A 23,572-nucleotide genomic window follows, 5' to 3' on the forward strand; every position below is an offset into this window, starting at 1 on the left:
CAAATGCTAGAAAATAAGATTAATATAGAAAGGTACCTACTGGACCAAAGGGTCTGTTTCTGTGCTCTATGACTGTATGTGACAGAATGATTGAATATGGCATCGTACAACCCAGTATCAGTTGTTGGGTAATTCAGCGAGCATGGGTGGAGGGCCATTTGTCCGGCTAGAATCACAGGTGACAGGTCCTGAAATTCCTCGATGGCTTTCCCAAACTCTTGGCTAAGTTCAGCAGGAGATGCATGGAATTTATGTAAAAGTAGTTTTAAAAAAACTAAACTGTTTTATTGAGGCTTTGCCAATTTGCCACTGAATTTACAATGGGAGATCTGAAGAATTCGTATTGAATTTCCAATCTGTTCTGCGAAAAGCACCATTGGGAGAATGTCAGCTGTGCATCTGTTGAAACAAACAGATGGCTGGGGAACTTTGTCAAGTTTGGCTGAACGGGAGAAAAATAACTTTGTGGTGGCATTGTCATGATGAAAAGATATTTTGGCAAACATACTTTAGCCCAAGAATGAGTTGAACCTGAACAGCATGGGTAATTTTCATCATGATGATATCTCACGTACTTGACATGATGGCACATATTGAAGCGATTTACAACATTGCGTAGCTAGTGAATTCCAAATGAGTTAGCACTTCCTAATAAGTGGAGAAAATGTTTCAAACAAACACTGAGCATATGTTCAAGCAAATAAATAATGTTTTGGTGGAAAGCTTTTCATGATTGCAGCAATTATTTAAATTGCAGCAATTTGAGTAAGACACTTAGAAAATAATTGTGATTAGAATTAACATGGATTTATGAAAGGGAAATTATGTTTGACTAATCTAATAGAATTCCTTGAGAATGTATCTAGTGGAGTAGATAAGGGGATCCAGTGGATGAGGTGAATTTGGATTTTCTGAAGACTTTTGATAAGATCCCACAAAGGAACAAAGTTGAAGCACATGGAACTGGGGGTAATATAGTAGTGTGGATTGAGAATTAGTTTACAGATAAAAAATAGGGGGGAGGAATAAACAGGTCTTTCTCAGTTTGGCAGGCTATGAGGCATGGGGCCTCAAATATTCATAATTTTTATCAATAGTTTGACTGAGAGAACAAAACATAACATTTCCAGGTATGCTCATGACATGAAGTGGGAATGTGGCTAACAATGAGGATGCAAAGAGGCTTCAAGGGGATATAGACTAGCTGAGTGATGGGCAACAACATGACAGATGTAGTACACTGTGGAGAAATGTGAGGCTCTCTACTTCAGTAGATAATGCAGAAATACTGGATATCTTTTAAATGGAGGGAATGTCACAAACCAGCAACAAAAGAAACACACTGAGCGTGATTCAGTGTTAAAAACTATTTTATTAATCACTACTATTGATAATACGTAAAATAAAAGTAAAAATGTTAGTATGTTAGAATTCAAGAATGTTAAACCTCGAACGTTAACCCCAAAACTAAACTCTTCGTGTGTGTGTGTGACAAAGTCCAAAACTCCCAGTTCCTGAATGGTTCTTAAAGTTCAGTTCCACAAGCCATAAGGTGAAACATGAGCAAGGGCTTCTTCAACAACCACCGTTGTCTGAAGATAAGATGTAGATGTAGAAAAACATAGAGAGAGTACATACGAAATCCAAATGTTCCACGATGGAACCCAAACGACACTTCAGTGTTTACTCGGTAGTGACTTCCTCACCCCGAAAAGCATCCGAATCGTGGTCGTCCACACACAAATACCTGTTTCCTTCTACAGGTCAGCAACAAAGTGAACTCCACCGGATTACTTCCAACTTCCATACATGGATTTCAGTGGCAAACACAGTTATTGTTTCTCATCCATCGATAGAGAAAACAAGCAGGCTGGTGTCTCTCTCCCTTCTCTCTCTCTCTTCTTCTTCTTCTAACTTCTTCAACAATGTCATTACGTCCTTTATCTTCTATTGACGTAAGCACGCCCCACACACACATACACACACACTCTCTATCTTAAAGGGACTTTCACTGAGTCCGTAACAGGAAATTGGGAAATGTTGATTCACAAAGGTGTCCAGATGTCCTTGTACACAAGTCTCTTAAAGCCAACACGAAGATGTAGCAGACAGTTAGGAAGGCAAATAGTATGTTGGCCTTCATTACCAAATGATTTGAGTACAAGGGTAAAGATTTTTTACTATAGTTACATAAAAACTAGACCTGAAATAGTGTATATAATTTTTGGTCTCCTTACCTGAAAAAGGATATAATTGCTATCAAGGAAGTGCAGTGAAGATTCACCAGAGCAAGTCTGTCATATGTTTAGAAAAACGAGAGGCAAAATCAATAAAGCATACAAAATTCTGAGAGGGCTTGACAGTGTAGGTATGGCAAAGATGTTTCCGCTGGCTGAGGAGTCTAGAACTAGCCTCAAAATAAGGGGTAAAGCCATATAAGTCTGAAATAAGGAGACATTTCTTCACCCAAACAGCGGTGATACTTTGGCATTGTCTATCCCAGAGAACCCAGTCATTAGTTGCATTCAAAACTAAGATCAATAGATTTCTGCATATTGGAGAAATTAAGAAATATGGTGATAGGGCAGGAAATTGACACTGGGGAATAAGATTAGCTACAATCTTACTGAAAGGTGGTGTAGGATCGAAGGGTATAATTGCCTACTCCTGTTCCTATTTCTTATATCCTTATCTAGATATATTTTATAAATGTGAAGTGGTAAAAACATTCCAATAAATTACAGCACTTGGTTTGAATTGGAATTTGAATAATTCACTTAAATGGTGTGTCACTTCCCCTATAACGTATGCAAAGTGTGTAATGTTCCCATAAAGTAAGCAAAATGTATCGTTTCCCTACAATATTCATATAATGTAGACAATTGCTTTGCAATTCCCTGAATTTTTCTGTTGCAACATGCCCATGTTGTACAAACCAGTGTGATGATCGTGGATGAGAATAAGTTCCATTCATTACAAACCAATATGACACAATCTTTATACAGGTTGTTCTGCTATAACGTGTATTTTCATAATGCAAACTGGTTATAATGCAACTGATGGATTAGGGAACACTATTTGCATTACGAGGGCAGCATTGGTTATAACACGATCACGTTCAGAAAAACCTATATAAATCTGTGCTTTGAAGGCAACTACAGCCTGTTCTACTCTACTGTGACTTTCTATAACAAAAAGGTTACTTAGGAATGTAACTAATGCATTATAGCAGAACTACCTACACTAGGTTTAAAAATCATAGCCCTAGATATTGATGCTGCTCACAAAGTAACCTTGCCCAAAGGTTGAGTTAATCTCCTTGGCAAGTTCCTGTGGAGTTCATTGTTTGTTTCAAACCTTCTGTAACCACGAGAATCCCAAGGTCCCAGAGACCACATTGTTGCAACAGTTCCAATGAGGCTGCGATTAGGTCACAGTGGCCCCTCCCTCAGACAGTCAATGCTGTTTGGAACCCTTTTCCATTGCCCCTAAATACCTCTAATGATCAAAGATATCTAGAATCAATGGAAAAAAAACATTTAAGCAACTCAAAAGTAAAAATTCTGTTAAAAAGTTTAACAATAATACATTCATTTGAAAACATAAATTCATCATGCAAGGTCATTTAAAAAAAACAATAATGTTAAAGAAACTCTTTAAGTATGCAGCTCAGCAATTCCATTTGAATAATGGGACCATACTGGATGTGCCAGCCATGGTTCGTGTAAAGCAAAGTGCCAGGCACAGGGTGTATCTGGTTGTTCAGTTCAGTACATTATGGAACAGCTGCTGGACTTAATCTGCAGCTCACAGACATGGAAGCAAGAAAGGCACTGGAACTAGCTGGGGCTTCTGTACAGAACCGCTGACTAACTACCAATGTAATCTGGTCCATTCAGATGTTACCAGGTATTGGTCTCAGGAGATTGCTCCTCTGAGCTGCACAAACTAATCTTCTGCAGAGCCTGACATTTCTGAGCCCTCTTTCCCAATTGCAACCCTCTCCAGTTTACTTCCGTGGATGGTCTGGGGGTTGCAAAGGAGGTTCAGCGGCTTCCCATATTCAGTCGCTGCGGATGCATGAACAAAATGATAGTAATGCCTAACTATAAAGGTTATTGAACCTTTCATCTGGCGTCTGATGCACTCATTCAGCTCATTACTATAAGTATAACTTCCTTCTGTCACATCAGTAAAGTAGGAATCCACTGGGACATGAATTAAAAGGAATAGTACAGTGGTTATTTGTGTTAGCTGACACAGACACTTTCAAGCATCTGCAGTCTCGTGTGTCTTCATTTTCAGAAAAATGAAGACACACGAGACTGCAGATGCTGGAATCTGGAGCAACAAACAATCTGCTGGAGGAATTCAGTGGGTCGAGCAGCATGTGTGTTGGGGGGGTGGTGGGAGGGGAAGGAATTATTAATGTTTTGAGTCAAAACCCTGCAACAGGACTAAGAGTGGAGACAGCCAGTATATATAGACCTGGACATCCATGAGACTTTGATCCCAGTATATGTGCTAGGAGAAGTCTACCTGGACCTCCTGCTCTACTTTACCAGTGGATTTGGGTTGCAGGAATTAAGTAATTTTGAAAGTACCCACATCCCTAATGGGGTTATTTGAGGTTACATGGCAGTGTGGGTGTGTCGGACAAAGTGGGTGTCGGTGGAAGAATCAATGCTGGCCAGCTGCTTTCTTTATCCTCACAGAGTCTTGATTTTAGTGACCCTTTTCTAAAGGGGCTGCCACCCCTTCCCCACTACATTGGCTTCACAACAAGTTCACACCAGGGCCTAACTCTTGAACTGAAGCTGGTATCAATATCTGCTGATCTGGAGAGCTTCCTTTCAGCCAGCACACTGTCTTCCTACATGGACCTTATGAACAGAGGACATTCCAGACAACATCCTATCTTTTAGGTGGTTACCCTTCTGGTCTGTACATCGAATTGAATCTGCCTTAAATCAGGCCTCATAGCACAGGAGCAGATACCAGGTACACCATATATACTAACTGACCAAGATTCCAGATAACTCCCCAGATTCCATGGGGAACTGGGAAAAAGGAAAATTGGAGGTCTCTCACACCCAAAGGCATGAATGTTTAAATACCATTAATATGTGGAATATACATAGATCATCACACGTATTGAAGCTACCAGAGGAATGAAGCTGGATAAATTTTAGGAGGTACAATTGCCTACATTTACTAAATGTTTTGCAATTAGCACTCTCACTGTGCCATGTGCTTTTGATGATGTACCACATTTATTTCTGGAGGTCCACACTCACAATCCTAACACCAACCCTCACTGACCACACTCACCCCAACTCCACCTTCAGGCCCATGTGTTAACCTCCTCTGCCCTGAGTTTATTTGTGCTTTCTCCTGACACTTGGTTGTGGAAAGTAGACACGTAGATTTTCAGGACCCATGGAGATTGATGCAATAGCCTTATTTGCTTGATCCCGAGTTCCCAGTGGGGAATTCAGTACCATTCCATACTTAGATTCTATTATCCACTGAGCAACACGGGAAAAATTTGCTGAGAAGCCTCGGCACCAAGAAAGGGCTGAGAACAGAGCTCATGGAGTGGATGAAGCTAACAGATTTACGCAAGAGGAAGTGAGACATCAAAGAGGAGAAAGTTGGAGAAAATGCTGTTTGCAGAAATTTAAGTAAACAGAGTGGGAGGAGGGTTACTGGAGCGTAATCACCAGCACAGAGCAGTCGACAGGGCAGTCTGCTGCTCCTGTGTTTCACATTCTGGGTAATCTGCTGTTAAATTTGTCCTGCTACACTTTGGAGCAAATATTCCAGGCAGTGATCAGTGGAGGTGAAGAGGGGAGGAGATGGATTTAATTTTTATCCTGGTGCAACATATGCACAATGCCTGGGACATCAGACCCAACCCTGGTCCATCAGAGAGGAACTGGCATTTCCCATCGCCAGACCGGTCAGAGCCCTTCAGCTTTCGGAATGACTTCAACAATCCCATTGGCAGTCTAGACTCTGCAGTCCCACTCAGACCTGCCTCTGCACTCCCACTGTCAGACCGGTCTCTGCACTCCCACTGTCGGACTGTTCTGCACACTCTGGCTGTTAGATTGGTCTCTCTGTAGCTGCTGCAGGACTCTCATCTCTCTAACCACCATGGTAGAGATAAGGCTTATAAGGTTCTTGTTCAATGTTCCCACATGAATGACTGCAATTAAAGGCAAAAAGGAAGCTTTTCAAACTTTGCTATCTGGGTTGTATGTCTTCCATTTTATATACTGCTTACATGACAGAAACAGCTTGTGAAGGATGGCAGAGATGTGAGAAAATTGTTTTCTAAAAATTAACATTACAAAATGTGGGGTAAAGATTTGATTCAACAAATATTAGGAGCAGTGTATTTCCACGCAAAACAGTGTTAGAGTTTGGGCCATGTTAATGGATTGATCAAAATTCTCTTTTCCTATTTGGAATCCTTCAATGCATTTATATTTAATAAATCACTTTTATACATATTTTACATTTGGTCTTAATCTCTGTGGACAGGTTATGCAAAAAACAGTTTTAAATAATGGTCCATTATGCTCAAGTAAATTTAACAGAGATTTCTATGTTTATGACACAGGTACCGAGCTGTTGTCTCCTGGAGTCGAGTTCAGGGGATCGGAGTACCTCTACTAACAGCGTTAGAGATCATTGGTATCTGGGTTCTCTCTATCATCTTGGCTATTCCTGAGGCCACAGCCTTTGACATACATCCACTGAAATATAGAGAAGGGTTGTTCAATGTCTGTCTTCTTCTTCCAAGTACACCATTTAACAAGGTAGGACTGTTCTGAAGCGCAATAAATGTGTAAAACCCCATTATATACAATAAAAATAAGAAAAGTGTCAAAATTCATTGATTTTATCTATTATGAACTGGCAATTGTGTTCTATATTTATTTATTATTTTGCGCAATGGAAAGGAGTTGAAATGAAATGCTGAGATATTCAAATAGGTGGCAAGAAGGGAAAATGTTTCTGCAAATAAAATTCAGGCCATGTGAAGTTTAGTATCCTTGTTAATTGGCCTTACACACTAGTGGGGTAGGTTTGCTTTCACTTCCTGATTTTAAACCCATGGATTCTTACTGTCCTCAGCAGAGGGTAAAATGGTCTGGGAGCAAAGCCAATTTTGCAGTCAGCGGTGGTTAAGGTTAACATTGCCCCTGTTAATGTGAAGATTTAACTTCCATATTTAAATCTGTCTGTTTACATAAATACGAGCACACATGACTGTTTGCTGTTTTGCAATGGATATGGTAGTGTGACAGGAGGATTTTATCAAACAGTAGATGGGGCAGAAAGAATATTTATAACTAGATTTTTTTTCAAGTGGTTGTTTACTGCTGTATATTTTTCATTTTGTTTTGTGGCATGTTTTGGTTACCAATTTTTTTGGTATAAAGACATGTTGGGAAGTATTCATTTGGAAAGAGTAAAGGCCAAAAATCTGCAAAATCAGAAAAACCCTATGTAATAGAAAGAGTCCCAAAGGTATAGCAGTATGAGGATGATGGGAGCAGATTTGAAATGGTTCACATGATCTGGTGTGAAGTTACTGTACTTAGTTCATGGAGATCACCATAACCACAGCAGTAATTTGTACTTCTAGAGTCCATGTAACATAGTAAAGTGTCCTAAGGCATTTCATAGAAGCATTATCATATAACTAATCCCTATAAGGAAACATTGGGGCAGATGAACAAATGTGGGTTTCAAGGAGTGTCTTAAATGGGAGAGAGAGCAGTTTGGAAATCAAGAGGGTCAGGAAGGTGATTCCAGAGTCTAGGGCCTGAATGCTGAAGGCAGAGCCACCAAGGGACAGTGCTTCGAATCAGAGGAGCACAGGTATCTCAGGGACTTGTAGGGTTGAAGGAGTTTACAGAAATGTTGATGGGGAAGGCATGAAGAGATTTAAAAACAAGCACGGGAATCTTAAAATTGGGAGAGTGCTTAACCAGGAGCCATTGCAGGTTAGCAGACACAGAAATGATGCTTGTGCAGGCTTAGAGGCTGAGTTTGATGACATTGTTGGCTCGTTCACTGGAAAAGCTACAAGGATGGGCCTTACACTTAATATTCTCAAGATTGTCTACCAACCTGCCCCCACTGTATAACACCATCCTCTGACAATAGAAATTCATGCCGAGACCATGATAAATGTGGAGCACCTCTCAGCAAAGCATGCCTTCGGTGCTCATCACAGCCTCTGACTAACTGAGCAAAAGAGTGTTTGAAGAATAAGACTTCAAACCTGCTGAGGTCTACCTTCCCTTGGAATACTTCTGAAATTTGGACTACTTACAGTAGGTACCTCGAGGCACTGGAAGGACGCCACCAATGCTGTCTTGGCAAAATCCTCCAAATTCAGTGAAGAGATATCTTGAACAGTGATGTTTTTCTCTCCCAGACCATCACCTCCAGCATTATGGCTCTCGTTACACTAAGTGGCAAATTATTTGGCAAGCCACATCATTTGCAGGCCCAACACCAGACTCCTGAAACAGACATAGAGGAAAAAATTCAAGAACGTGTACAAAGCCTCATTGAAAAAATGCAACATCTGCACTGATTCATGGGAATCCCTGGCCCAAGGCAGGTCAAAGTGGAGAATGAGCATTCATGAAGCACTGAGAACCAAGCATCAGAAGCACACAGAAGTGCCACAAAGTACCCACTCACCAGCCTTGTCAACAACCTCCTGTTCCACCCATGGAGGAGTCTGCAGTTCACCCACTGGCTTCATCAATTACCTCGCATCCCACAGAATTTGGGTGGAAGCAAGTCATCCTTGATCCCGAGGGACTGCCTAAGAAGAAAAAGAGGGGTGAATAGTGCAAGGAAGAATCAAGAAAAAGGTAGTTGAGTTTTGGATGACCTCAATTGTGGATGATTGAAAACCTCTTAATAATCCCTCATTCTCATGTAAAATTGTGAAATGTGTTATCGCCAGACTACCTACAAACTCAAAAGCCCGTACTGCTCAATTGTTTTTCTTCAGTCTGATTAAATAGGTACAATTCACATTGTCCCAGATGACCCTTGGAGGACTCTACATTAAAGTGGATTTCTAATCACAGCAAGTTCCAGCAAAATCCCACAGAAGTTCTGTCAGTAAATGGAAGTGTAATGACAGGCTGGTGCCACTTGTTCACCGCTGACCAGTTTCTTCCAACTGACTACAAGATGAACTGATAAACATTTTACTAAAGCAAGGCCAATTTTAAACTAACAAAGTACAGTTTTCATTGAAAATCCATCTATTTTAAAATACTCCTTTTACCCCTACTATCACCAGTGGGTTACATTCACTTCAGAGACCAGAAACCGATCAACTCTAATCTTAGTGAGAGAGTTCCCGCTCGCTGTAACTCCATTTTAGATAGCCCTTATAACTTAGCCAGGCTGTGTAATAAAAACTTGAAATCTTTGGCATGTCAGGTATTGGTCAGATTAGTAGCCAATCAAACCTGCTGCTGCCCACTTGGGTGTAGGCTTTCTATCAATTATTTTGACTCGTCTAATTGAATGAGCCATTTCAACATATTAGGTGTAAAAGTGACCAAAAAGTTCTAACAGATATATATATCTCAAATGGATATGATGCATGAAAGCACCATCTATCCTGAAAGTGTGGCAGGAGAAAGTCCACATGTCTCTATCTGCAGATCACATGTATTATACGTACCTTGTATCCTCACAACTATCCTGACTTGTGTTGCATGAGTTCAAAAGGACAAGGAGAGTTTGGCTGTAAAGTTATTTTTACCACACTTAAAAAACCTGTTTTTGTTGTCTTCAGCTTTCAGTTTTGTTGTTCAAGCCATGATCCCCTCCGCTAAGCATTTCACCAGTGGGGTGAGGCTTGATCTGATCCTTACCTGAGCAATAGTTCACCTTCAGTCTCAAGGTTCTAAAATGATTGGCATGAGTACCAAACTGCTGAAGAATTCTATTTCCTTATAAAGTAATCTTTTCTTAAAAAAGCTAAACTATTTGCCAATATGTTAGCTCTTAAATGACAAGGATCTCTGCAGTCCATTATATTTCAGTTTGTAACCCAAGTTTCTTTAACATGATCATTTGTCCCTGTATAAAATGTAGATTTTTCCTTAATTTAATAAATTTTTATTCATATCTGGAATAGCTCCCATCTTCACTCTGTTCCGGGGGCTATAGAGGTGCTTTTCCAGTGAAGTTCTGGTTTAGCAATCCACAGGATCGTATAAAATGCTGTTGGGCCTCATTCTCCTCAGTTTAAAACTTCCAATGCTCCAGGATCATCCTGGAGAACAAAAATAACTTGAGTCTTTTTCTCTTGCACAGCAAACCATCTCCTAAAACCCACGTCCTCCAGCAGCACCACATTTACGTCCAACATGTGCGATGTGCTCCTGGTGTTTGCTGTCACTAAAGTTTAGACCATTTGTTCAGGTGTCTTTGCTAAGCCCACCCCCATTCCCCATAACCTTTCCCTTCCATGCAGTCAAAACTACCAACAGAGCAGGTTGGGAATATTCATTTAGAAACAATAATGGTCAAATGTCTGTAAAATCCAGAAAGTGATAGGAGAGGAAATTACAAACATTCATCAAAACAGGGGAATTGTATAAGAGCAAATATGAAATGAGGAAGATGGGCGAGCACATTATTCCAGTTCTTCCATCATAGATACCTACAGCCCACATCAGTCCCACCACCAAACCATGTCCAGCTTTGGATCAGCAGCTCTTTCTCTAGTTCCTCCTCATTTGCCCTCATGCCCCCTCTGAGTTCACTTTCTCCCTGCGACTCCCTCATTTTCTGTTGACTCTGTTTCAAATAAACAGCTGACCATGCAATTTCCCATTTGGCCTCCTGAAAGTAGACTTTATAAATGGTTCCAACTCCTTGGGAACTATTGCCATGTTTTTCAAGCATACCATCACCACATCTCTTTTTCAGTCTAATCTCCCTCTCTCCTTAATATCCTTGGACGTTCTCTGTGATTATGACTGCAACGAAACATTATTCCTCGATCACCCCATAGCTGGGAACATGGCCAGCAATGTGTGAGAAGGTCAACAAGCTAGCGCTGATCATGGAGGAGACTCTGGTCTCTGGTTTCCTCTATTATTTGAAGAGATCTCCCCTAGTGAAGTCAATGGCTCAGGGTTTTTGGTGCAGGGTCATTTCCTTCATATTAAGCATCACTGGGTCCAGTTAGAAAAATACCCATGTCATGTTGTAATGTAAAGGAACATTTTTACTCTGTCAGACATATATTCCTGCAGTGGCCTGCCTGTGTGCCATTAACTCATCAAGCAGCAAGACTGTGCTGTTATGCATGAAGCTTTCTGAAGCTGCGAAAAGCATTCATTTGTGAGCTGCGGTCGTGATAAGAGCATTCACAAAAGAGCTTGATGTGGAACAGGTTGCAGCATGCATATCTGCATTGTCCACTCTTAAGTAATATGTCTAAGTTGTCTTCCTTAAAGTGTGCCTTATTCTTCCGTATCTATTGTACTCAGGTTTGACTGTTCTAGCACACTCCATCTCATTGTCCATCCTTCATGCTCTTGAGGTCATGCAGTTACCACTCACATCAAATCACAGTCATCCAATGTCTATACTTTCATTGACTTACTTTGGCTGCTGGTTTAGCAATGCTTTGATTTAAAATTTTCACCTTTGTTTCCTAAACCTGTGGCTTGGACGTTGTGATCACTATAACCACCTCAAGCTCTGCTGCCCTCTGAGATCTCTATCCTTCCCTGACTTACACACACACACCACCATTATTAACATCTCACCATTAATGAACTTACCTCCAGATGCCGAGGCCTTCAACTCTAGGAATTCCTTCCTTCATTTGTTTTGCCACAGTACCTCTCCTTCCTTCTTTAAGACATCCCTTCAAATCTACCTTTCTGTTTAAACGTTTGATTTCCTTTTTATCCTTAGGTGGCTTGTTGTTACCAAATTTTGTTAGATAATGCTGCTGTGACTTTCTTGGCATGTTTTACTACATTATTTTAAAAAATCAGCTTGTTGTTATTCCTGGGAATATCAATTATTCCTATAGAATCTTTCATCAGCCAGTTGAATGGCTCAGTGTAAGCATTTCTTTTGGGGACTGATAAATCAATCAGAGTTAAATTGTTTTTCCTTCAGCGTGGAGTGACCTTGAACTGTTTTGTGCTCCTTGCTGGGTCCAGTCTCAGACTTCCATTAACCAAGATCTCAAGAGTTCTCATATGTTGTAGGGGGATTTAAGAAAGAATGTTAAGGTTTAAGATTTAAGACAGAAACAAAAAACAATTATAGAACATAGAACAGTACAGCACAGTATGAGCCCTTCAGCCCACGATGTTGTGCCAACCTATATAAATATCCCCATTTCAACCTATCCCCCCTCTACTTAACCTCCCATAACCCTCTATTTTTCTTTCGTCCATGTGCCTATCTAAGAGTCTCTTAAATGAACCTATTGTATCCGCTTCTACCACCACCCCCAGCAGTGCATTCCAGGCACCCACCACTCTCTGTGTAAAAAACCTACCTCTGACATCCCCCCTGAACTTTCCTCCATGCACCTTAAACAGGTGACCTCTAGTATTGGCCATTGCCACCTTGGAGAAAAGATGCTGGCTGTCCACTCTGTCTATGCTTCTCATAATCTTACATACCTCTATAAAGTTTCCTCTCAACCTCTGTCGCTCCAAAGAGAAAAACCCTAACTCACTCAACCTCTCATCATAAGACATGCTCTGCAATCCAGGCAGCATTCTTGTAAATCTCCTCTGCACCCTCTCCAAAGCTTCCACATCCTTCCTATAGTGTGGTGACCAGAACTGAACACAATGTTCTAAGTGTGGTCTAACCAGAGTCTCATAGAGCTGCAACATTACCTCTCAGCTCTTGAACTCAATCCCCTGGCTAGTGAAGGCCAGCACACCAAACGCCTTCTCAACTGCCCTATCCACTCTTGCGGCAACTTTGAGGGATCTATATACTCGGACCTCAAGATCTCTCTGTTCCTCGACACTGCTAAGAATCCTGCCATTAACCATGTACTCTGCCTTCAAGTTTGTTCTTCCAAAGTGTATCACTTCACACTTCTCCAGATTTAACTTCATCTGCCACTTCTCCACCCAGCTCTGCATCCTGTCTAAATCCTGTTGCAACCTACGACAACCTTCTTCACTATCTTCTACACCACCAACCTTTGTGTCATCTGAAAACTTACCAACCCATCCTTCCGCTTCCTCATCGAAATCATTTATAAAAATCACAAAGAGTAGGGATCCCAGAACAGATCCCTGCGGAACACTACAAGTCACTGACCTCCAGGTTGAATACTCCCCTTCTACAACCACCTTCTGTGGGCAAGCGAATATTGAATCCACAAGGCCAATTTTCCATGGATCCCATACCTCATGACTTTCTGAATGAGCCTATCATGGGGAACCTTGTCAAATGCCTTGCTAAAATCCAAATATACCACATCCACCTCACTACCTTCATCAATTTGTCTTGTCACTTCCTGAAAAAACTCTAATAGGCTTGTGAGGCACGGCCTGCCCTTCACAAAGCCATGTTGACTATCCCTAATAAGACTATGCTCATAAATCCTGTCCCTAAGAATCTTCTCCAGTAGTTTGCCCACCACTGATGTAAGACTCACTGGTCTATAATTCCCAGGATTATCCCTTTCACCTTTCTTGAACAATGAAAAAACATTTGCCATCCTCCAGTCCTCCGGTACCACTCCTGTGGCCAGGGAGGACTCAAAGATCATCATTAACACCCCAGCAATCTCTTCCCTTGCTTCCTATAGTAACCTGGGGTATATCATGTCCAACCCCGGGGACTTATCTATCCTAATCCTTTTCAGTAGCTCCAACACTTTTTTAACATTGACATGCTCCAACACATATGCCTGTTCTACGCTAACCTCACATTCATCTAAGTCCCTCTCCCTGGTGAACACTGAAGCAAAATATTCATTTAGAACCACCCCTACATCCTTCGCCTGCAGACACATTTTCCCCCCTTATCCCTGAGCGGTCTTACCTTCAACCTAGTCATCCTCTTGTTCCTCACATATGTGTAGAATGCCTTGGGTGTTTTCCTTAACCCTGCTAAGTCCTCCTAAGTCCCTTCTTAAGCTCCTTCCTGGCTACCTTATAACTCTCAAGAGCCCTATATGATTTTTGCTTCCTAAACCTTAAATACGCTTACTTCTTCCTCTTAACTAAATCTTCCATCTCCCTTGTTAACCATGGTTCCTTCACCCTACCATCCTTTCCTTGTCCCAGCAGGACAAACTTAACTAGAACCCCAAGTAAGTGGTCCCCAAACAACCTCCATATTTCTGCAGTGCACCTACCAGAGAACATCTGTTCCCAGTTTACGCTCCCAAGTTCTTGCCTAACGTCATCGTAATTTGCCCTCCCCCAATTAAATATTTTCCCATAATGTCTGCTCCTATCTTTGTCTATGGTTATGCTAAAGGGCAGGGAGTTGTGGACACTATCCCCAAAATGCTTGCCCACCGAGAGGTCTTTCACCTGACCAGGTTCATTGCCTGATACCAGATCCAGCATGGCCTCTCCTCTATTTGGCCTGTCCACATACTGTGTCAGGAATCCTTCCTGTACACATCTAACAAATTCTGCCCCATCTAAACCTTTTGCACTAAGGATATGCCAATCAATATTAGGGAAGTTGAAGTCACCCATGACAACAACCCTGTTATTTTTGCACCTTTCCAAAATCTGCCTACTTATCTACTCCTCAGTGTCTCAATGGCTATTTGGGGGCCTATAGAATACTCCCAATAGAGTGATCACTCCCTTCCTGTTTCTGACTTCCACCCTCACTGACTCAATAGACGATCCTTCTATAATGTCCTCCCTTCTTACAGCTGTGATTTTATCTCTGATTAGCAATGGAACCTCCCACCCTTTCTACCCCCCTTCCCTATCCCTTTTGTAACATCGAAACTCTGGAACCTCAAGCAGCCACTCCTGCCCTTCCAACAACCAAGTCTCTGTAATGGCCATAACATTGTAATTCCTTGTACTGATCCATGCTCTAAGTTCATCACTCTTATTCTTAGCACTTCTCGCATTAAGGTAAACACAGTTCAACTCATCTAACTGACTGCATTTATTCCCTGTCCCCTGCCTATCCTTCTTCACCTTCTCTGTACACATCGCATCTACTTCTATACCAACTGATCCATCTTCTAATCTAACACTCTGGTTCCCATCCCCCTGCCAACCTAGGTTAAACCCCCCCCCCAACAGCTCTAGCAAACCTGCCCGCAAGGACATTGGTCCCTCTCCAGTTCAGGTGTAACCTGTCCCTTTTGTACAGATCTTACCTACCCCAGAAGAGATCCCAATGATCCACAAAGCTGAACCCCTGCCCCCTGCACCAACTCTTCAGCCACTCGTTAGTCTGCTGTATCTTCCTATTCTTTCCCTCCCTGGTGCGTGGCACAGGCAGCGATCCAGAGATTACTACCCTTGGGGTCCTGCTTTTTAGCTTCCTTCTTAACTCCCAATACTGGCTCTTCAGGACCTCATCCCTCACCTTATCTATGTTGTTGGTGCCAATGTGCACCATGACTTCTGGCTCCTCCCTCTCTCCCTTAAGAATGCTGTGCACTCAATCTGAGACATCCCTGACCTTGGTACCTGGGAGGCAACATACCATCCGGGAGTCTCGTTCTTGTCCACAGAATCTCCTGTCTGTCCCCCTAACCAACGAGTCCCCTATCACTATCGCACTCCTCTCCCTCCCCCTTCCCTTCTGCGCCAGAGACCCGGCTGCTGTGGCTCTCCACTGGTGACTCATCCCCCCTAACAGCATCCAAAACAATATACTTGTTATTCCAGGGAAACGGTCACCAGGGTATCCTGTACTGATTGCCTATTCCTTTTCCCTCCCCTAACAGTCACCCAGCTATCTGCATCCCACACCCTAGATGTAACTGCCTCCTGTTAACTCCTACCTATCACCTCCTCAGCTTCCCAAATGATCCAGAGTTCATCCAACTGCAGCTCCAGCTCTAACGTGGTCTGTTAGGAACTGCAGCTGGACACACTTCCTGCAGGTGTAGTCATCAGGGACACTGGATGTCTCCCTGATTTCCCGCATCCTACAGGAGGAGCAGACTTCTGCCCTGACTGTTCTATACAAAGAAAATTACAAATAACAGAGAAAGAAAGAGAACCTACCAGAAGTCTCTGGTCTCCTACTCCACCTCTTCACGCTGAAGCCTCTTTAGCCAAAGCCTCGGCTCCCCACTCTTAACACTGAAATGGGGCAAAAGCCAAAGTGCTGGAGGAACTCGGTGGGTCTGCAGCATGTGTGGGGGGGAAAGGAATTGTTGACATTTTCAGTCGAAACCCTGCACCAGTCCTGATGCAAGGTCTTCACCCGAAACGTCAACAATCCCTCCCCCACTTCCACAGATGCTGCTCAACCCGCTGAGTTCCTCCAGCAGTTTGATTTTTATTTGCTCAAGTTTCCAGCATCTGCAGTCTCTTGTGTCTCCAACAATTAAGTGGGGTCTCATGTTCAAAAAATTGAAATAATTAATGCTTACTTCTATATGTTTTCACCATGGATATCAGTTATAACAATCCCATCCTAATGATTCAAGTTTTATCGTGCTTAAGTTTAATTTATGTAGGACATAACAAATGTGATGCACTTGGCAGAGAAAAAGAAACAAGAATGATTAAAAAAAAAGGTAAAATATGTAAAGAATGTTCTGTGAATATGTGATAACAGATAATAGATTGGAGTGTAGAATTTGAAAAACATTTTTTCTAACTACACTAAGCCATTGGAGAATGCTAAAAGGCATTTTTAAAACTTGTTCAAAAGTAAATAGTGATAAATCTTCATTGTTTGAATAATTGGTAACAAGGGATTAGAATAAGAATTAGTTTAAGTAGCATAAAGGGAGACGTTGGACTATTTTCCACATAGAAGTCAATTAAGATATAAAGCCATGGATTCAATTGCATGAAGTGATTTGCTTTTCAGCTTTATGCAACTGAAAATCAGTTTTCCCACAAGTATTGCACAAAAATGACCATTTCTGTGTTATTTTGTATCACTTGGAAAATTCAACAGGCAACTCCTAGCATGAGTCAAACTTGTGCCCTGATACGAATTTCGTATGCAGGTTGTACCTTCTGAATATTACAGAACTTGGATCACATTGTCCTGGAGACCCTGTTAATTGACACTTCCAGAACAAAATGGTCTCATACCAGCAGCATCAACCCAGGAGACAACTCATCTCTAAGCAATTCTGCAGCCCTCATGCTCCAGCTGAAGTCTTTATTCCAAGCTAGGTCCCTGCCCTCACCCCGTATAAAATGGTGCCAGGGTCCCTAATCGCTCTTCCAGAAAGAGTGCCATTGTCCCAATCTCTCTTCCGGAAAGTGTGCCTTAGAACCATAGAACCATAGAACCATACAGCACAAAACAGGCCCTTCAGCCCACCGTGTCGTGCCGTCCATCAGACCACCCTCACACTACCTAACCCCTTCCTCCCACATATCCCTCTATCTCACGTTCCTCCATATGCCTATCCAACAAGCTCTTGAACCTGTTCAATGTATCTGCCTCCACCACCACCCCAGGCAGTGCATTCCATGCACCAACCACTCTCTGGGTGAAAAACCTCCCTCTGACATCTCCCCTGAACCTCCCACCCATAACCTTAAAGCCATGACCTCTCGTCTTGAGCGCTGACTGTCTACTCTATCTATTCCTCTCAATATTTTATATACCTCTATCATGTCTCCTCTCATCCTCCTCCTTTCCAGTGAATAAAGCCCTAGCACCTTAAGCCTCTCCTCATATTCAATACCCTCCAATCCAGGCAGCATCCTGGTAAATCTCCTCTGCACCCTCTCCAATGCCTCCACATCCTTCCTATAATGAGGCGACCAGAACTGAACACAGTACTCTAAATGTGGCCTAACTAGAGTTTTGTAAAGCTGCATCATAACCTCGCAGCTCTTAAACTCAATCCCGCGACTTATGAAAGCCAACATCTTTGTCTCTGATCACTGCAGCCAATGCCAGTAAGTGCTCGATCTCCATTTCTCTCCACCTCAAACCCCCAACTCCCAAACCCAGTGAGCAGCACAAACTTGCCTTTTGCCTCCATCCCTTCCAGCCTCAGGGAAGGAAAATCAGAGGCACATTTTCAAATCTGTAAATGTACAATTCCAGCCAGTTTGTATTTTGATGCAGTGAGCCATTGACCAAAACAATTATTGACCCATCCCATCTATGCCTTTGCAGCAGAAATTAATAGCCACAATGGCTATAATGAAGGCACGTGTATCACAGCTGTTGAGAGGGAGTTAGATGAATACTTGAGAAACCAGAGTGAAACAGAGTATGGAAATAAGATCAGCATGGCTTGTTACAAAATAGAAATAAAGCTGAATGGCCTTGCTCTGTACCAATATGCTTAATGATTCTATGAACATGTTTAACTGCACGACTTTTTGATTTATGAAGCAGTACACATGTGACTATGATCATTATATTTACTCTCCATTCCCAAGTACTAATCATTATTTAAAAGACTAGTGTTTTCTTTGTAGATCTGTTAAGCATTAAAATATCTTATCTCCGTTCTTCATGTTTTTGGTTGTCTTCTTTTGATCTTAATAATTAAAGTATGTTTTTACCTCACAAAGTCATAATTACTCATGCATTGGGTCCAGAAGGCATATATCATGAAAATTAAATTTCTTTGACATGGGATCTTTGTGTTTGTCATGAATATTAATTTGTCCCCAGTGTTTTTGATTGGCTTCTACAAACAAGAGTTGGGTTACATGACAAGCATCATACAAATCAGAACTTTCATTACACAATACTGTGGAAAGGTTTGCAACTAATCATAGTCTGTCGAGTTTTTAAAAAATTAATTACAATTAATCAAGTAATTAAAAAAACTAATTACAAGTTAATGGTGGTGATAATCGCATTTTTAAACAATAGCAGAATACTGATATTTTTATTGATCCAAAGCAAAATAATTTGCCTCTATAGTCTATAATGATGTAATTTAAAATTGTCAGGTTCAAATCCCCTTGCAAACTTGTTCCTAATTCCATTATTACCTACAGTCTTATCAGGTCTAGGTCCATCTTCAACCCTCTAAATCGGGCCTCTTTCAATTAACTGTTTGTACTTTGGATTGCTCCTTGTCCTTTCCCCTAACTAAATCATCGATGTTGCCTGAAGCTTACATCAATCATCACAACTAGTATTTGACACAAAAACAGCAACTACCTGCTCACATTGTACCAAGTTGCCATGTTAACCATTTTCCATGTTAGTAAGTTGTTAAAGTTGCAGTCTATTTAAGCTCACTCAATATGACTATACCCTTGCAAAAGCTTGGTAAGAGGTAGGTTTTAAGTGTCATCTTGGAAGAGAAAAGGACAAGCGGAGAAGTTTTGGAAGGGAACCTCAGAAATTAGTTCCAAGACAGATGGAGGCATGAGCACCAATGGTGGAGCAGTGAGCAAAGGACAGGGAGGAGAGAGGCCATGGAAGGATTTGAAAATCAGAATGAGAACTTAAAAATAGTCTGGAGCAAGAACCAAAAAAGGTGAACGTGCACAGACCCAGCACATTGAGAAGTAGGTACAACTTAGAGTGAAAGCAACTGAGCTTAAGTTTGATGAATTCAAGTTTGATGAAGAAGTTTGGGGGGAGCTGGGTTTGCAAGATGGGAGGGCAACCAGGAGAGCCTTGGAAATGGAGTCTTGGGGTAATAGAGGTATGGATGAGGTTGTGAACAGCTGATAATCTGAGGCAGGGTGGAGTCAGCAATGTGATAGAGGTAGAAATAAGAAGTCCTGTTGATGGCACAGGTATAAGGTCAGAAGGTCAGCTGGGGGTCTAATTGTAGTAAGACTGTGAATATTCTGATACAGTCCCAGGCAGTGCAGGGATAGGGATGGAATTGGTGACTAGGCAAAGAGGACTGATGACATTGTCTTTATTCATCCCGGTATTTAGTTGGAAGGATTCACAGCAATGGGAATTAAAAATCAAAGGACGATCTAGAAAACCAAATTTACTCAAATATTCCTGATCTAAGGAGTTTGTCTGGCATTATGACAGGAAGCACTGGGGAGGCAGATTTGCCTTGCCAGAGGTATACTGTCATTGTGATCAACTGGAAAATTGACCCATTGCTATTTCCAACCTTTAATGTGTCCTGCACTGTACTTCTCACGTTTTCAACTGAGGATTTCAACTTTAAGACAAGGTAGAACATTTTGTTACGTACCAGCAACAGTAGAAACACAACGAGCCATGTATAAGTGTTAGAATCTATTTATTAATAACTACTTGTAATATTAAGAGAAATAAAAAATGTTAGGTATTAAACATTGACCCCAAAAATAAACTTGAAGTGTGTGTGTGGCAAATTCCCAAACCCCAAGTCTAGGAATAGTTCTCAAAGTTCAGTTCAGCAAGTCATAAGGTAGGACGATGAACAAAGGCTTTTGAAAACCACAGTAGATCGTAGAGAGAATTTATGAAATCCACATGTTCCACAATGGAACCCATACGACACCTCAATCACTGATGATCTCCATTGCTTTGTTCCGAAGTATCTGCCACACCGAGGGCATTCGATACGTGGCCGCCCACAGATATACCTGCTTTCCAGTACAGGTTAACGACAAAGTGGACTCCACAGATTGCTCCAAAAATCCATACATGGATTGTATAGTGATAGTCACAGCTATTGCTCTTCATCCATAGATACAGAGACTGGCAATCAGTCTCTCTCTCTCCCTCCCTCCCTCCCTCCCTCTCTCTCTCTCTCTCTCTCTCTCTCTCTCTCACTCTCTCTCACTCCCTCTCTCCCTCCCTCTCTCTCTCTCTCTCCGTCTCTCCATCTCTCTGTTCAACAGCCAGTATGCCCCAGATATAGTCTTGCAGTCGTCAGATAACACCACACACACACTACTACACTACTATCCAGGTGCCTTAAAGGGACATTCACCAAGTAACAACCTAGCTCATAAAATGCTGTTTATGTGAATGACTAAAAGAAACAGTGTATTTTGTTTGTTCTGTGTCTTCTGTTCCCGTCTAACAATACAATTTGTTTTCTTGCAGTTCTACATCAGTGTGAAGGACTGGTGGATGTTTGTGTTTTATTTTTGCATGCCCCTAGCCTGCACTGCTTTCTTCTACACTCTGATGACCTGTGAGATGCTGAATAAGAGGAACAAGAGTTTGAGGATTGCTTTGAGTGAGCACTTGAAACGGGTAAGATCTTTGGACCATCCATTAACATTATAAAAGAATTGTGCCATCTAAACTGACCCAGTTTCCCAGTTTCAATGTGTTCAGATCTCCCAAGCAGTCCCTGGTAAATTTCATCCATGATTTACATGCCTTTCAAATCTCTTCCAGTTACATACAGTGACAGCTGGTGTAAATAAATGTATAACCAAAGCTTTCAATAAGGTCAATTACATTTCTAATAATTCCAAAACAAAATCACAAGGCCAGTATGTCAATCTTGTGCTTTCAGTGGAAAGCCCAAAGTGAGCCAGATGTGGAAGAACTTGAAGCTGTTCTCAATGTACTAGCAATCCTTCGATCATATAGTAGATCCCATATGTCCAAGGTTCCTGCATAGTTTTTTTGATGTCTGTTTGTTGGTCAGCAAGAAGTATCACAAGTTCATTATCAGGGGCAGTGGAGAAAGGGCACAGTCTCCTGAAAGATGAAATTTGCTCTTCAAAGTATTCTAAATTTGGCTAGACAAACTGCACTTATATCTATTGAAAATCAACAAAACTACGCATGCTAAAAATAAAAACAGACAATGGTAGAAACACTCAGCAAGTCAGGCAGCGTCTGTAGCAGGAGAAACAGAGCTAACATTACAGGTCCGACACACTTCGTCAGAAATTTTATGTGATTTGGGTGTCTTCCCATTAATGCTACAACTGTAACATGTCATAGAGCACTACAGCACAGAAGCAGGCCCTTTGGCCCATCTAGTCCATGCCGGCCTGGTTTTCTACCTAGTCCCATCTACCTGCACCCAGACCATAGCTCTCCATACCTCTCTCATCCATACACATACCCAAACTTCTCTTAAATGTTACAGTTGAACCTGCATCCATCACTGCTGCTGGCAGCTCGTTCCACACTCACACCACCCCCTGAGTGAAGAAGCTCCCCCCCAGATTCCCCTTAAATATTTCACCTTTTACCCTAAACCTGTGACTTGAACTAAAGTCTCACCCAATCTGAGGGGAATAAGCCTGCATACATTCACCCTATCTACACCCCTCATAAATTTGTATACTTCTGTAAGATCTCCCCTCATTCTCCTGCGCTCCAGGGAATAAAGTCCTAACTATTCAGCCTTTCCATATAACTCAACTCCTCAAGTCCCGGCAACATCCGTGTAAATTTTCTTTGCACTCTTTCAAGCTTATCAATATCTTTCCTGTAGGTAGGTGACCAGAGTTAAGTCAAGTTCATGGGCCAGATCCTGCTGCAAGGACTGACAGTCCCAGAGTACATAATCTGTCAGGTCACTATGCTGTTGGCCTTACCTTGAAATCCAGCAGCTCATGTTCCTGAGAATCTCTGACGTTACGAACGATGTTAAATGGTCAGGAATGATTCAGCCACTAGTGGGGTCGGTGGGGGAGGTGGAAGCAACCTGAACTGAAACAGCCACAACATCGTTGCAGCGGGGTGGGGGGGGGGGGGCGCGGTTTTGCTGTTGGAGAGGATTTAACTAATTTGAAGGGGAATAGGACTCAAGAGTACAGCAAGGATGAGGAACAAACAGATATAGAAGGAAAACTATGTCAGTCCAGTAGGTAGAGGAATGAGACACAGAGCCGGAGTGCAGCGGGTAGTGAAGAACAGACAGATATCAAAGGAAAACTATGTTAGTCCAGTTGGCCGAGCATTCATGGATTTGATAAGGCACTTTGCAGGAATGCAAGGCTGGATTACATCAATGAGGAGCCTAAGCAGTAAAGCAGATGAACTGAGAGCTGTGATTAACACGTGGGATTATGATATTATTGTTGTCACAGAGACGTGGTTGAAAGATGAGCAAGACTCACAACTCAAAATTCCAGTGTATACAATCTTCAGATGCGATGTAAGGAGGTGGGGTTGTAAATGAGGAGGTGGCATTGTACACCAGTAACCTAGAAAGTGATGAGAGGAAATAATATTAAGTTGAAATTTGTAATGCGGTGTGTGTAATGACATGATAAGTGCAGAAATTGTTTTGTTTCATAATAAATTTCATCTGCTCTTTATGATTTTTCACTGGAGCAAGGAGGGAGGAAATCCCGGAAGGTTCCTCAAATGAGGATGTGGGTGGAACTTAGAAACAACAAGGGAGCAATCACTTTTCTGGGGGTGTATTATAGGCCTTCAAACAGTTAGTGGGAGATAGAGGAGTAGATATGTAGGCAAG

General features: G+C 41.8%; 1 protein-coding gene across 1 annotated transcript in view; it reads left to right on the forward strand.

Moving 5' to 3' along the window:
- ednraa (endothelin receptor type Aa) overlaps positions 1–23,572 on the forward strand; it is a 47,569-nt gene that overhangs the window by 15,563 nt on the left and 8,434 nt on the right. Inside the window, exons 3-4 of the mRNA XM_052036028.1 lie at positions 6,629–6,827; positions 21,226–21,378. Coding sequence (XP_051891988.1) covers positions 6,629–6,827; positions 21,226–21,378 — 352 coding nt within the window. The remainder of the gene's footprint in view (positions 1–6,628; positions 6,828–21,225; positions 21,379–23,572) is intronic.

This window comes from Pristis pectinata, chromosome 2 (genome assembly GCF_009764475.1).
Source record: "Pristis pectinata isolate sPriPec2 chromosome 2, sPriPec2.1.pri, whole genome shotgun sequence".
NCBI lineage: Eukaryota > Metazoa > Chordata > Chondrichthyes > Rhinopristiformes > Pristidae > Pristis > Pristis pectinata.